This window comes from Schistocerca serialis, chromosome 3 (genome assembly GCF_023864345.2).
Source record: "Schistocerca serialis cubense isolate TAMUIC-IGC-003099 chromosome 3, iqSchSeri2.2, whole genome shotgun sequence".
Classification (NCBI taxonomy): domain Eukaryota; kingdom Metazoa; phylum Arthropoda; class Insecta; order Orthoptera; family Acrididae; genus Schistocerca; species Schistocerca serialis.
This window is the reverse complement of record NC_064640.1, coordinates 451,890,667-451,906,009: the sequence shown is the minus strand read 5'-3', so window position 1 is coordinate 451,906,009 and position 15,343 is coordinate 451,890,667. Positions and strand designations below refer to the sequence as shown.

General features: G+C 38.5%; 1 protein-coding gene across 2 annotated transcripts in view; it reads left to right on the top strand.

Annotated features, from left to right (window-relative positions):
• LOC126470353 (calcyphosin-like protein) overlaps positions 1 to 15,343 on the top strand; it is a 359,458-nt gene that overhangs the window by 81,987 nt on the left and 262,128 nt on the right. Inside the window, exon 1 of one of the 2 annotated variants that reach the window (XM_050098144.1) lies at positions 7,009 to 7,072. The exons of the other annotated variant lie outside the window; for it this stretch is intronic. Within the exon in view, the coding sequence (XP_049954101.1) occupies positions 7,039 to 7,072 (34 nt within the window). The 5' untranslated portion in view covers positions 7,009 to 7,038. Of the gene's footprint in view, positions 1 to 7,008; positions 7,073 to 15,343 lie in introns of those variants that run through there. 2 annotated transcript variants of the gene reach the window in all.

The following is a 15,343-nucleotide window of genomic DNA, read 5'->3' as shown; positions in this document are numbered from 1 at the left end:
TTCGGAGGAGAAAACTGAAGATTGAAATTTCGTGCCTCACCACAACGAAAAACGCATTTGTTTGAATGATAGCCACTCCCAATCCCTTATCATATCCGCGACTCTCTCTCTGTCGTGACATCAGAGAAGTAGCTGCCCTTCTTTGAACTTTTCCGATGTCCTCTTTGAATACTATCTGGTAAGAATACCCTCCCACGGAAATAATACTTCAGAAGATGACACGGAAATAATACTTCAGAAGATGACACGGAAATAGTACTTCAGAAGATGACACGAAAGCTTAATTAAACTAGGCAATCTGTACTGTGGATTTGTTGCACGTTCTGAGTGTTCTGCCAACAAAACATATACTTTGTTTCGCCTTACCCGCAAAATTTTCGATGTGATGGTTCTAATTTAAGACGTTCGTAATTGTAATCCCTAGGTATTTAGATGAAATTTAAATTTGTGTGACTTATTGCGAAATCGATTTTTTGAGTATTCGTATGAAGGACAATAGTCTTTTTGTTGTTCTCATTTTTGGCACCGTACAGAGATCTTGTCTAAATCATTTTGTAATTTGTTTCGATCATCTGTTAACTAGGCGGTAAACGATAGTGTCATCTGGAGACAATCTAAGGGGGTGGCAGTTCAGATTGTCTTCTAAATGATTAATATAAATTAAGAAAAGCAGAGGGCCTATAACGCTTCGATGGAGAATCTTACAGTTATAATTTCAGTTTCACTAAATGACTTTTCGTCAGTTACTACTAACTGTAACATTTCTGTCAGCAGATCACCAATCCAGTCGCACGATTGAGATGATACTCCTTAGGCAGGTAATTTGTTTAGGAGATAATTCAGTAACTTCGTAAGATACATCTGATATGAGGTTCTGAACAGACAAGACGGGCCTCTGACGCAACTACTTATGTTTGAGTATGATCCAGAGTGGTCGAAACAGCTCATGTAAATAAAAATGTGCAGCTGAGACTCAACGATAAAAGATAATTTTTTAAATCTCAATACAGTTGCTGATCCTCTCGATACGAATATGTCGGCTATGGTAAAAGTACTAACATCCTAGACAATACATCTGTACTGAAGCTATTTGTTGATGTGTTCCTTTATAACTCAAAAAACACAGACCTCACATACTCGTTCCATTTCTTATATTTTCGCGGCGTTTCACCCAGATATCTAAACGACTTGAATATGTCAAGCAGGACAATACTAACGCTGTATCCGGATATAACAGGTTTGTTTTTCCTACTCATTCGCATTAATTTATATTTTTTTCTACATTTAGAGCAAGCTCCCATTCATCACACCAACTAGAAATTTTGCCTTACAGCATCATCAGCAAACAATCGAAGATTGCTACCAACACTGTCCGCCAAATTATTATGTATATAGAGAACAACAGCGATCCTATCACACTTCCCTGGGCACTCCTGACGATACCCTATCTCTGATGAACACTCCCCGTCGAGGACAACATATTGGGTTCTATAACTTAGGAAGAGAACGAGCCACTCACATATCTGTGAACTTATTCCATATACTCGAACCTCCGTTTACAGCCTGCGACGGGGCACTGTAAAACGCCTTACAGGAATCTAGAAATATGGAATGTGCTTGTTGCCCTTCAGACATAGTTCGCAGTATCTCATGTGAGAAAAGGGCAAGCTGCGTTTCGCACGAACGACGCTTTCTAAAACCATGCTGATTTGTCGAAGTAAGCTTCTTGGTCTCAACAAAATTCATTATATTCGAACTCAGAATATGTTCAAGGATTCTGCAGCAAACTGATGTTACCGTTATTGATCTGTAGTTTTGCGGGGCCGTTTTTTTGCCCTTTCTTATATGCAGGAGTCATCTGCGCTATTTTTCCAGTCGCTTGGGAATTTGCGCTATCCGGGGGATTCGCCATAAATGCAAGCTAGGCAAAGTGTACTCTTTGTAAAACCGGGCTGGGATTCCATCCGGACCTTGTGACTTATTTTATTTCAACTCTTTCAGTTGTTTCTCTACACCAGACATCCTTATTACTATGTCGTATACACAGGAGTCTGTTCGATAGTCAAACGCCGGTATGTTTGTACTATTATCCTGCTTGAACGATGTCTTCAACGCAAAATTTAAAACTTCGACTTTCGTTTTGCTTTCTTCAATTCCTTGCACATACGACGGCTTAAATGTTTAATATAGTCTATATTCAATTGGTGAGAAGTCTTCTGTTTAAGAATGTTCAGTAGAAGACATGGTTTCACTCACTTCTTCTCGCTGCACGGAGCATCGCATTATCTTGGAAAAAAAAAGAAAATGTTCTTTTAACTAACGTAGTCCATTAAACTTGTAATTTTTACGCATGTCATTGAAATGGGAACATTATTTCGCAATATTCATTGTTTTATAAGCGTTTCAGAGAGAAGGAATGTTATATCTCTCAATCAGGTAGCGAGGTTGGAAAATTTAAAAAGGGATATGGCTAGGTTAAAATCAGATATAGCGGGGATTAGTGAAGTTTGGTGGCAGGACGAACACGACATCTGGACGGGTGAGTGCTGGGTTATAAATACGCAGTCAAATAGGGATGATGCAGGAGTAGCTCTAATAATGAATAAGAAAAGAGAAATATTGGTAAACTGCTAAGAGCAGCATAATGAACTTATTACCGTAGCCAAGGTAGACACGAAGCCAACACTCACCAAGGTAGTAAAAGTTCATATGTCAGCTGGATCCGCAGAAGAGATTAAATAAATTATTCAAATAGTTGATGGAGAGGAAAATTTAATTGTGATGGGGGACTGGAATTCGAAAACAGAAAACGGGAGAGATGGCAAAATGATAGGAGGGTATGGACTAGAGGAAATGAATTAAGAAGGAAGTCGCCTGGTTGAATTTTGGAGTTCGCTAACAACTGGTTTAAGAATCATGAAAGAAGTCTGTATACGTGGAAGAAACCTGGAGACACCAAAAGGTTTCAGATTGATTATTTAATTGCAAGATAGAGATTTCGGAAGCAGATTTTAAACTGTAAGACATTGTCAGGGTCAAATGTGGACACTGAACACAATTTATTTGTTATGGACTATAGATTAAAACTGTAGAAATCGCAAGAAGATAGAAAACTAAGCAGATGGGACCTAGATAAGTTGAAAAAACGAAAGGTTGATGAGAGTTTCAGAAGGAGTAGTAGACAACGATTGGACAGAACAGGAAACAGGGAATAAAGAAGACGGCTGGGTAGCTTTGAGTGATGAAATATTGAAGACAGCAGAAGATCACGTAAAAAACAGTGCCTAGTACAAATATTTGGACATAGCAGAAGGTGTTGGATTCCATTGATGAAAGCTGAAAATATAAAAATGCATCAAATGAAGCAGGAGAAAGAGAATACAAAAATCTAAAAATTGGGATTGATAAGAAATGCAAAGTGGCTAAGCAGGAATAGCTAGAGGATAAATGTAAGGATATAGAAGCAAATATATACTGCCTATAGGCGTTTGGAGAAAAGAAAAGCTGCTGTATGCATATAAAGAGCTCAGACGGAAAACCAGTACTAGGGAAAGAAGGGAAAGATGCAACGTGGAAGAAATACATAGAAGGGCTATACAAGGGAAATGTGCTTGAAGCCAGTAATGCAGAAAGGGAAGAGGACATAGATGAAGATGACATGGGAAATTTGATACTGCGAGACGAATTTGACATAACACTGAAAGACCTAACTCGAAACAATGCCCCTGAAGTAGACGACATTCCCACAGAAGTACTGATAGTCTTGGGTAAGCCACCCATGACATAACTACTCCACTTAGTGTGCAAGATTTATGAAAGAGGAGAAATACCATCAGACTTCAAGAAGAATGTAATAATCCTAAAAAAGAAGGTACTGATAGGTGCGATTATTACCGAACCATCAGTTTAATAATTCATGGTTGCAAAACACTAACGCGATTTTTTTATAGAAGAATTTAAAGGCTGTAGGAGTCGACCTCGGTTAAGATCAATTTGTATTCTGCAGAATTGTAGGAACACGTGAGGTAATGCTGACTCTATGACTTATCTTAGAAGATAGGTTAAGGAAAGGCAAACCTACATTTACAGCTTTTGTAGATGTGGAGGAAGCTTTTGATAATGTCGGCTGATTAGATTCTTTGAAATTCTGAAGATAGCAGGAGTGAAATACAGGGAGTGAAAGGTTATGTACAACTTGTAAACAAACCGGACGACAATTATAAGAGTCGATGCGCATGGAAGGGAAGCAGTGGTTGAGGGAGTGAAACAGTGTTGAAGCTTATCCCCGGTGGCATTCAAGTCAGTACATTGAGTAAGCAGTAAAGGAGATCAAAGAAAAAATTTGAAGAACGGAGAACAAATGAAAAGTTTGACGTTTGCCGATGACATTGTAATTCTGTCAGAGACAGCAAAGGACTTGGTAGAGCAGTTGAACGGAAAGGACATTAACTTAAAAGGAGGGTTCAAGATGAACTTCAACAAAAACAAAGCAAGAGTAATGGAATGTAGTCGAATTAAATCAGGCGATGCTGAGGGAGTCAGATTAGGATATTTGAAGTAGCAGATGAGTTTTGCTATTTGAGCAATATAATTACTAATGAGGGACGAAGCAGAGAGAATATAAATTACAGACTGGAAATGACAAGAAATGTGTTTCTGAAGAACATAAATTTGTTAACATCAAATAAAGATTCAAGTGTTAGGACGTTGTCTCGAAGGTATTTGTCCGGAGTGTGGCTTTATTTGGAAGTGGAACGTGGACAACAAAAATTTTGGCAAGAAGCTAAAAGAAGCTTTTGAAATGTGGTGGTACAGAGAAATGCTGAAGATCAGATGGGTATATCATGTAACCAATCAGAAGGTACTGAATAGAACTTAGTTAGTTACATGTGCCATAGATCATTTGAACGATTCTTTTAACTAAATGAAGTGGAATGACTCAGTTTACAGGATTTGTGCACATGATTAGCGTTAACATTAATGAACACATTATTTTTTTTAGTCTTACTCATGAAACTACACTTAAAAGTTTTTTTAAACTGGCTATCAGTTTTTAAGTAGAAATTCGTCAATGAAATAGAAGACCTTGTCCAGGAGAAGTGATTTTAAGTTTGATTTAAAACTTACTTAACTACCTGTCAGGCATTTAGAGATTTTCTATTATTATTGGGAAAAATGATCAAAAATTTTTGTTGCTGCATACTAAACTTCTTTCTGAGCCACTGACAGCTTTAATAATGGGTAATAAAGGTTCTTTTCAAATTATGGTGGATTATTTATGACGAATTTCATTAGCAAATATATACACTGTGACGGCACAGTTAAAATTCCTAGTTCCTGAAGAGGTACATAAATGACGTCTGTGGGTGAACACCATATATTATTCTTACTGCTCATTTTTGTGTAATCGACACTTTCTTTCTGGGTGGTGAGTTAACCCAGAAAATAACTCCACAAGGCATTACTGGGTGGAAATATGCAATATACTGAAGAAGGTTGATTCGTCAGTTTCCAAGATAAACAATTATACGAAGAGCAAAAGTAGCTGAATTTAATTGTTTGAAAAGCTCTGTAGTATACTTCTTCCACTTCAAGTTTTCTTTAATATGTACACCCAAAATTTGGAGCATTCTACGCTATTTAGTGACTCCTCCTCACGTGCTACATCAAATGTTGAAATGACTGATGTGTTTTTTCCAAAATGTAGTGACAGTCCATTTTCTGAGAATCACTTTATAATTGTATGGAAAATATCATTTACCATCTCTTCCGTTGCCTTCTCCCTAATGGGATTTATTATAACACTAATATCTCCTGCAAAACGAAGCAATTCTGTTTATTGAATATTAAGTGGGAGGTCATTCACATATAAAAGGAATAGGAGTGCACACAAAATTGAATCCCGTGGGACTCACACTGTGGTTTTTGAATTGGGGAGAAAAGAAATTTGTGGCATAACTTGACCAAAAAAAAAAAAAATTGGTTTCTAGGGCACAGTCTGAGACATCAAGGGATCACCTTTTAGTATTGGAGGGAACTGGGAGAAGGGGTGGGGGGCGGGAATTGTAGAGGGAGACCAAGAGATGAATACAGTAAGCAGGCTCAATAGGACGTAGGTTGCAGTAGCTATTCGGAGATGAAAGAGGAAGAGGCTTGCACTGGATACAGTAACGCGGAGAGCGGCGTCAAGTCATTCTTCGGACTGAAGAACACAACAACAACAACAACAACGCAACAGAAAGAATATAGCAGCTTATCGCTTAACATGTAATATTCACTCTGGAAGAGATGCGTACAGCGTAAATGGGCCCTCACCAGAACACGGACATTGTACGTAGAAGCGATGATTATGTTACGTTATCTATTTTTCACCGTAAGTAATTGAAAATCGGAACGTTTATATCTCGGAAATACAGACGAAAGCACACTTTTTGCCAGCGTGACACGTGATATTCAGATGACGAAAGCAGGTAGTTGCATTTAGAGCTTCATCATTATTCCAAAATCTGGTAATTTGGTGGAGAACACGGTAATAATGCCATTGCTGTATCTTGTGGCATATGTCTCCTATAATGTTCTATGTTCCTATCTGTTGGTGTTTCACAATGAATGTCGCTTGTTTCAGTCCTAGAGCTCGTACCTTTTATTACGAAACATTGCATGGTTCGTTCATTCACTACGATAGTTTAAAACGCCCCTCGCAGTTATTAGTCTCGTCTACTGCGTCTTAATCATGCTTTAGGGGAAACTGAGCGGAAATATACTGTAGCACAAAGACTATACAAACGCTGTCGGACGTCAATAACTTTACAGACACGTTTGTGAGATGTTACCCATGGTACACTCTGCGCAGATTAATATCAACAAACGTTTTAATGGGCATCCCGTATCAGTACTCACACGCACTAATCGCCAAGTGCATAGCCCTGTTCTTGTGCGCTTTTATCGATTGCAGGGCTTTATATAAAGACGCGGGGGTTGAACGAACGGTCAGTCTAGCCGAGGTGTTACTGGCATGACGGGAGGCAGCAGCTCGCAATGTTCAGGAAAAAATGGAAGGTTACCTCTCACAGTAAGTGCTTGTGTTGTCGACAACAGTAGTGTTGCATGGCTCTTCGCTTTGGTGGTGTGACTAGCTCTGTATCAGTTTGGAGCTACCACGTATGAATTCTGCTGTTTATTGTTGTGCTGCATATCTAACAGAAATTAAACAATACCCAGTGCCCACGAGAACAGCTTACGTCGATAAACTTGATACGTTGCCGTCCATCGTTTCATTGCTAGGGAAATTGACTATCGAGACGACGTCCACCTGACAAACATGAACGATAGAATTTAATTAATGAAATGTTAGTTACATCAAGCAAAACACCTTTGTGCTGTTTCATGCAAATTTATTCTCATGCATATCAAGATCTAGAATTAGATTCCGGGTGAAAGTACAGCAAAAATTGAATTTATTGGCGTTTTACCGTCATCGCAGGTTAATCTGATTGCATTCTCAAAAATTATCCATCGCTGCTAGAGAAATATTATTTTATTTCTAGAAGTTCTGTCTTATTGTCACCTGTACACACTTCAACATTTTCACTGTAGCGTCATAAACAGCACTTTTTATGGTACAGCGTTCACTGTTGAAAGCTGTCACTGGATGAGACGGATAAATACCGTTAAAATAACGTGGCAACTGTGGTTATCATTTTGTAGCTGTTTTTTTATGCAGATAGTAACAGTAAGAACTGTGTTGAAAAGTAAGAATACACATAGTAGCAGCAAAATGAGTTTATTTTTCTTTTTTGTTGTCTGTATATAAGCATGTAAACAGATGGAGATGCGCACGTGCTCGAGACGTATTTTTATAAGTTTAGTGTATACATGATGTTCCGAAATTCCCGTTACAAACCTTTAGGATTTGTAGAGGGGAGTGAGTACATAATATTTTGAATAGGAACTCACGTCCAGAAACGTACCGTTTCCGCTCTACGACGGCTTCATTTCAGATGTTTAACTAATCCACGTGCGCTTGAGGGATTAAATGAGGGAATGACACAATACAATTATTACATAACAATTCGAAAGGAAACACAATGAAACACTCATTTATCACTTAAGCACACTTGTTTGCATTAACACTTAAACACTGTCTGTTTACATTATTCCAAAACAGAAAAGAATCAAGCATACTTTACGTACAGAACGTAATGTTTAAGTGTTAATGCAAACAATTGTGCCTCAGTGATAAATGGATGTTTCGTTATGTTTTCTTTCGAATTGTTATCTAAAAATTTTACTGCGTCACGCCTAATTCAGTTCCTCAAGCAGAAGCGGATGAGTTAAACATTTGAATTGAAACCGTCGTAGAACAGAAACGGTACGTTTCTGGACGTGTTCCTATCAAGATATTATGCACTCACTCCCCTCGACGAGTCCTAGAAATTTGTAACGGGGATTTCCGAACACCCTGTATGTACGTGTGTGTGTGTGTGTGTGTGTGTGTGTGTGTGTGTGAGAGAGAGAGAGAGAGAGAGAGAGAGTGGGTGGACAGAGGCATATACTCTCGTTTCTTGCATTAGTAACACCTGACATATCTGCTGTAGCTTCAGGTAAGGCTTTCATTTTCCCAATACTAACTGTTACATACTGTTGTGTTACGCATTTAGGTAAAGAGTGACGTTTCTCCAAAGATTTTTTCCAGTTCCTATGGATATGATTTCACCTCACTCAGGATAAATTCGCTTCCATTACTTCGACGGCTGATTTATTTTGGAATTAATGTCGGCTGTGGAACCGCTCCGAATGGTAGTTTTCTTAATTTGATGCCACCTGCATTTCATTTATCGCATGGATACGAGCAACTAATGCTAAAAATGTAAATAGATTCCTCATTCTCTAATCGCTTGTTTTATGTCTTAGGCCTCTGTGTATCGCCGCTCCTTCTACTACAAAACCCACCAAGCGAGCTGGTGCGCTGGTTGAGACATTGGATTGGCGTGGTGGAGAGCGGGACTCAAATCCCCTTCAAGCCATCCAGTGCTTCCACAAATCGCTTAAGACAAATGCCAAGATGATACTCTTGAAAAGAAGACGATCGATTTCCTTCGCCGTCCTTGTGCATACCGAGCATGAACCCCATCTCTAATTATGTCGTTGTCAACGGGATGTTAAATCTTTTTATGATATATCCTCTGACTGACATCAAATTAAACATTTCTGTTCCATTGTTGTGTGTGGTTTGGTGGCTGTGCGTGTAAGGCAAACCACATTTCCTAAGATCTGGGGTTCGAGTCCTGTTTGGTCTTAGAATTCTTTTTCTGGTGACGTTTTGACAATGTTTTGTGTGTGTTAAAAAAATCGAGTTGCATAATGGCTGGATGATGCAGTTTTCAGATCACTGGAAGGCAAGGACACACAATCTTCAATAGAACCATCTGCAGTAAAGCACTGTCGAGTACCGCGACCGTTCTGAGTGATGATAGCTTTCACTTCCTTTCTCGACGTAACTAAGCCACGATAGTTTTCACTTCCTTTCTCGACGTAACTAAGCCACGGAACTAAGACTTGCTAATACCGCGTCTCGATTTCGTGTCTCCGTTCGGCTATTAATTTCTAGTTCTATTCGACTATCTCGGAACCAAGTCCAAGGGCAGGTTGCTTGTCTAACGGCTTCCAGGGCCAGAAAAAAACTTGGTTTGTATACTTCGCGTAATTATTGACCGAATTTAAAAATTTAAAATGTTGTCACAATCTACTCATTAACAGGTGTAAACTTACGTAAAACGTTTAAAGCAATTAGACAAGTATTAAAGTAAAAAACGGTATGGTATGTTTGTCTTGAGGCAGCGTAAGTGGCCGTGCGGAAATACTAAGATTATACTCATTTAGTATTTGAGAATGAGAACACTTAGCGGCTTCCATAGAACTTTACACTTAATTCCACTTCCTTACGAAACTTTTTATCCCTGACACCCCCCACAAAATCATGAAAGGAAAAAAGTTTATCGCTAACTACATTTTTACTGTTCATGCAGTCAAACTTCAGCTCCAGGCATGACGTTTTAATTTATTACTTCTTTGCTTCAGAATCTATTCGCAACACATTTTGCAGGCAGTATCGACATAAGACTGTTACTTGCAAAATTATGTCATTGCTCGAGACATTGTTCAGGAGACCAAACGTTATAAACATTCAGATGCATGAAACACGTGCTTTGGCTTAAAATGGAGCGGAGAATACCCAGGCTATATACATCAAGTGGTTTATAGTGAGACAACTTAGCAACTTCCAATAAATTGTAAGTATAATTTTAAATCTTTTCTATAGATTTTTTCGCTTACGTACTTAATGTCAAATATTTAACACATTAACTAATTTGCAAAGTAATCAGACGTTTGAAGCTGTTTTGTACATGGGAGTCCGATACTTTTAGAATCGCGGGTTTACCGGTTGTAATGACAATTGATTAGGATTTTTCAGAAAATTCTGAACGCATATGATAGCACTTTACACGAGTTATAGCGAAAGCGCAGTGTATGGACGTCTCGGAGCGTATCATTTAGACAGCCCCCACTCCAAGATTTTTTGTTTTTTAGCTATAAGAATCGTTATACGTATATGACAGTGTCTTACAATCAGAGAGCAAAAATACTCCCAGTTACAAGTCAGGACGATGTGTTCCGCTTGTCCATGTTAAACAAACGCGAAGCTATAATGACCTGAAAAACTGATATTTGTTTTTGACAAAATATTCTTCTGTAGCCCTGAATGTTATTTGGCACTTGATAATCTGAAACTGTATTAAAAAATGTGACCATGCGCTAAACATCTCACTTATTCTTCGAAAACTATCATTAAATTGTTACGAAATGCCGAATACACCTCTAGGACATTATATTGTCAATATCTGCAACCATTCTTCCTCAGCTGCTATTTAAAATCTTTTTTCTCTTGAAGATAAGAATTACTGCTTCTCGTCGTTTGCAAACGAAGTTTTTAATTATTTTTAACCAAACATGTTCCACGTTATTGTATTAAATGTCTTCAGTGGTCTACAAAGACCGTTGACTGAATACGCCTAAGCTCGTCAAATGAAAAATATTTGGTTAAAAACTATTCTAAAAATTAGTTGCAAAGGAGGAGTTATAATTGTTATTTTCTACAAGATAAACAGCACTTTTAGAACCATTTTATTTCGGCCACCTCGTGTTTACTAGACAAATCTATAACCCATCTACTACATATGAGCTGACTTTTTTATGTGGACTTTTAGTTGGACGATATAATTTGGCTTTACTCTCGTGATTTCACCGTAGCACGGTCGTTGAACTCCCAATGTCTACACTCACTTTCGCACTCTGCAAGCAACGGGCGATCGATAGCTGCGCCACTGCCCCTAGCACGCTCCACCTTTTTCGAACTGCTCTAAGAGTCTAGAAGGCGAAGATAGGCGTTTTAAGTTCCATACTCTCTGCACGATCACAACAATTATCTCCTTTCACCGTTGTGCCACTGTGCCATAGAACATATGTCATTCTGAATGGAGAGAAGTCCTCAGACGTAAAAGTCTCACTGGAGTATTATAGGGCCATTCCTTTTTACAATATTCATAAATGACCTGGTAGATAAAGTCGGAGGTTCCATGAGCTTTTGCAGACAATGCTGCTGTATACAAAGAAGTCGCGACTCTATAAAATTGTAGTGAAATGCAAGAAGACCCACAGAAGATCAACGATTCGTGCAGGGAGTGGCAATTGACTTTCAACATAAACAAATATAACGTATTGCGAATACATAGACAGAAACACCCTTTAATGTACGATTACAAGATTTCAGAAGTGACTGGAAGTAGTCGCATCCTTAAAATATGTATGAGTATGCGTACGAAGCGATTTGAACTAGAACGAACATATAAAAATAATCGCGAGTAAGGCATGTGGCAGACATATTCATTGGTAGGATCATAAGGAAATGTAGTTCATCGACAAAGGAAGTAGCTTACAAAACATTCGTTCGACCAATCCTTGAATATTGCTTATCAGCATGGGATCCGTATCAGATGGAACTAATGGGATAGAGAAGAGCAGCACGTTTCGTAACAGATTCATTTAGTAAACGCGAAAGCGTCACTGAGATACTCAGCCAACTCCAGTGGCAGACGCTGCAGGAGAGGCATTCTTCATCTAAGTTAAGGCCAACTGTTAAAGTAACGAGAATGTACATTCCTCGAAGAGTCAACCAATATATTGATTCCTCCTACGCATGTCTCGTGAAAAGACCATTAAGATAAAATTACAGAGATTCGAGCTCACACGGAGGGTTAGTAGTAATCGCTCTTGCCCCGAACCATACGCGAGTGGAACAGAAAAGACGGAAATGACAGTGTGCACAAAGTACCCTCCGCCAGGCCCCGTAAGGTGGCTTGTGAAGTACGGATGTAGATGTAGATGTGACGCACTGTTTGTACCAATTGTCTCCCATGATCAGCATTTCTTTATAAGCGTAAATGTATCAGATTTTAAAAAAAAATTAGATGTTAAAATCGAACTGTTCATTTTATTATACGTAAAGCTGTAAATACGATGCGCTTTCCAAATAATCTTAGCCTGATTACTATCTTTATTTACTTTTATCGTACACATGAAAGTGTGTTGTGTAACTAACAGATATTAATGGACAACAGGAAAATAAATCAATAAATGTCCATGTGAGCAACGGTGACAGCACGTAGCACATTTAGTCGATATTAAATTTCAGTCTCATGTATTAGCCTATCTAATGAGAGAGGTCAAACGGGATATGTTTCGTTTCAGAGGGCTCGTTTTCGAACGTAGATCCCTGGAATCTCGCAAAAACAATTGTTGAGCATTTCCGTGACACTCTCACGGTGACTAAACGAACGGTGCAGTTCTTCTTTTGTTTTGTGTCATCTATTAATACAACTTAGTAAGGGTACGAGACTGTCCAACTACTCAAGAATTGATCGATCGAGTATTTCACATGCGGTCTCTTTAGGTCGTGAATTATAGTTCCTAGGGATTCTTCAAATAAAACTAAGTCTGACAACTGCCATCACCCCTTGCCAGATTGCACATGTGTTCGTTCTACTTTACATCGCTTCGCACGTATACTCCTGTATATTTCACGGTGGTTAATTATTCCAGTAACTAGACAAAGGAGATCACATATTTTTGGCTAGTTATTCTCTTAATCTCACATTTGTGTTATGAGATAGATAATACGAGAGTAGCTGTAAATAACGGCAAAATATAGTGACGAAGTATTTTCGCGGAACAAAATTACATTTATAGATAAAGTAATTTGTTAAACTCGCCAAACAAACTCACAATGACATCATTTCGTAGCAGATGGCGAGCTATACAGTAATGCGAAGAAGGTTCTATAGAACTTAACTTTCTAGAAAGTAGGGTAATAATCACAACTGACATAAACTGAAGAGTGGTAATGTTATACATTCTAAGTGCAAAATCTCACAACTCACACTCATCAGGAGAATCAATAAACACTGTATCTCTTTTTGTACATAACTTATCTCTATCCAAAAATAATAGAGATGGTATTCTGATTCCACGGAATTACGCTCCTGACCTCATCAGTGGAAAAATAATGAGACAAATTAGAAAATAAATTACGTATTAATAATGTTCTAGGTGTCACACCAGAGAACTTATAATACAAGTACAGAAATATAGCAGTAATGTTTTAACTATCAGAACTGAAGTCAACAAAGACCGTGTCTGATACCGTTCAAATTTTTACAGGAGACAAGTAAAATTAAGGTAAGCAAAAAATCTTTTAGTATTGACTTCTTTTTCTTATAGAATACCATTTGTGGGACCGGATGCAAAGTTTACCGTAGAACTCCCCCTACTCTTGAGGTAGATATGGTAACATCTGCAATAGGTCTTTCTGTTTTGCAGCATAAACATGGGTGGTCTTTCAGATGAAGTACGAGATGGCATACATCAACCATGGCACTCCCTTCTCTTTTGGATACATGGATATTTTTTCATTCTGGATGAGTGTGAGATACTTCGATAATACTGCTTTTTGCTTTTTATGCTATTTCTGAAACCCAAATTATCTCCTTTCATTGTAAAGATGTTTTATTGATACAAACAAAAGCTTACATGCACACTGCTTAACACACAAAGTGCGCATCAATTAAACGGAGGAGACCTCTACAAATGACACTTGTAACTCCTGAGGGAAGCATTGCTTGGCAGAAAGACCATGCACCATGTAGTAATGAATCTTTGAAACATTTTCTCTATGATTTGACAGTTGGAACAGATATAGGGACATTCAACAGAGTACCGAGAATACAGCTTCACTGAAAATACGTTTTGTGAAGAAAATAGCATGAAGGACGTTTGACATTTCCACTCTTGAGTTGTTTTTAGGCCTAATTTCGTTGCAATAATTATTACTTAAAATATGTTTGCATTTTAAAGACATGAATAAAAATTCTCACTGATGATGGCCCAAACGATACTAAAACATGTTCGAGCAGTGAGAAGAACAGTTGTTTGTATACTAGGAGGCTTGAATTCCCGTTAATCAAATGGCTCTGAGCACTATGGGACTTAACATCTATGGTCATCAGTCCCCTAGAACTTAGAACTACTTAAACCTAACTAACCTAAGGACATCACACACATCCATGCCCGAGGCAGGATTCGAACCTGCGACCGTAGCGGTCACGTGGTTCCAGACTGAAGCGCCTAGAACCGCACGGCCACACCGGCCGGCGAATTCCCGTTATTGATACATATTTTTGTTAGGAAGTCTTCATTCTCGTAACATACGTGCTCGGTTATTCTGTATTAATGTATTTTACTAGCTAGAGGTTGTGAAAAAATTTATAGAAGATTTTTGGACGTCAAGGAGCGTGGCATCAACCTGAGATCACTGTTTACTGTCTTCTGGATCTCAAGAACGAATGCAAAAAGTTGCGTATCACACGATCGGATCTTGCCAGAAAAATGACCATACACAAGCACAAAATACGTCCCATCACCCTACCATACATGGACGTCAGTGAGATAGGCCCATAAACCTGAAAATCATCTTAGAGATTTGAATACTCTGCTCCTTTGCCCAGTCACATGGCATGAAACCCGGAGTCGTTGCAGTGACTTATGATACACTGTTGCAGGAAGTGGGACTATATCTCCCGCATAGTTGACGTACACTATCTGAGTACTTGATGTCATGCTCCTTGACGTCAAAAAATCTTCTACAATTTTTTTCACAATCTCTAGCTAGTAGAATACATTAACACAGAATAACCGAGCACGTATGTTACGAGAATGAAGACTTCCTATC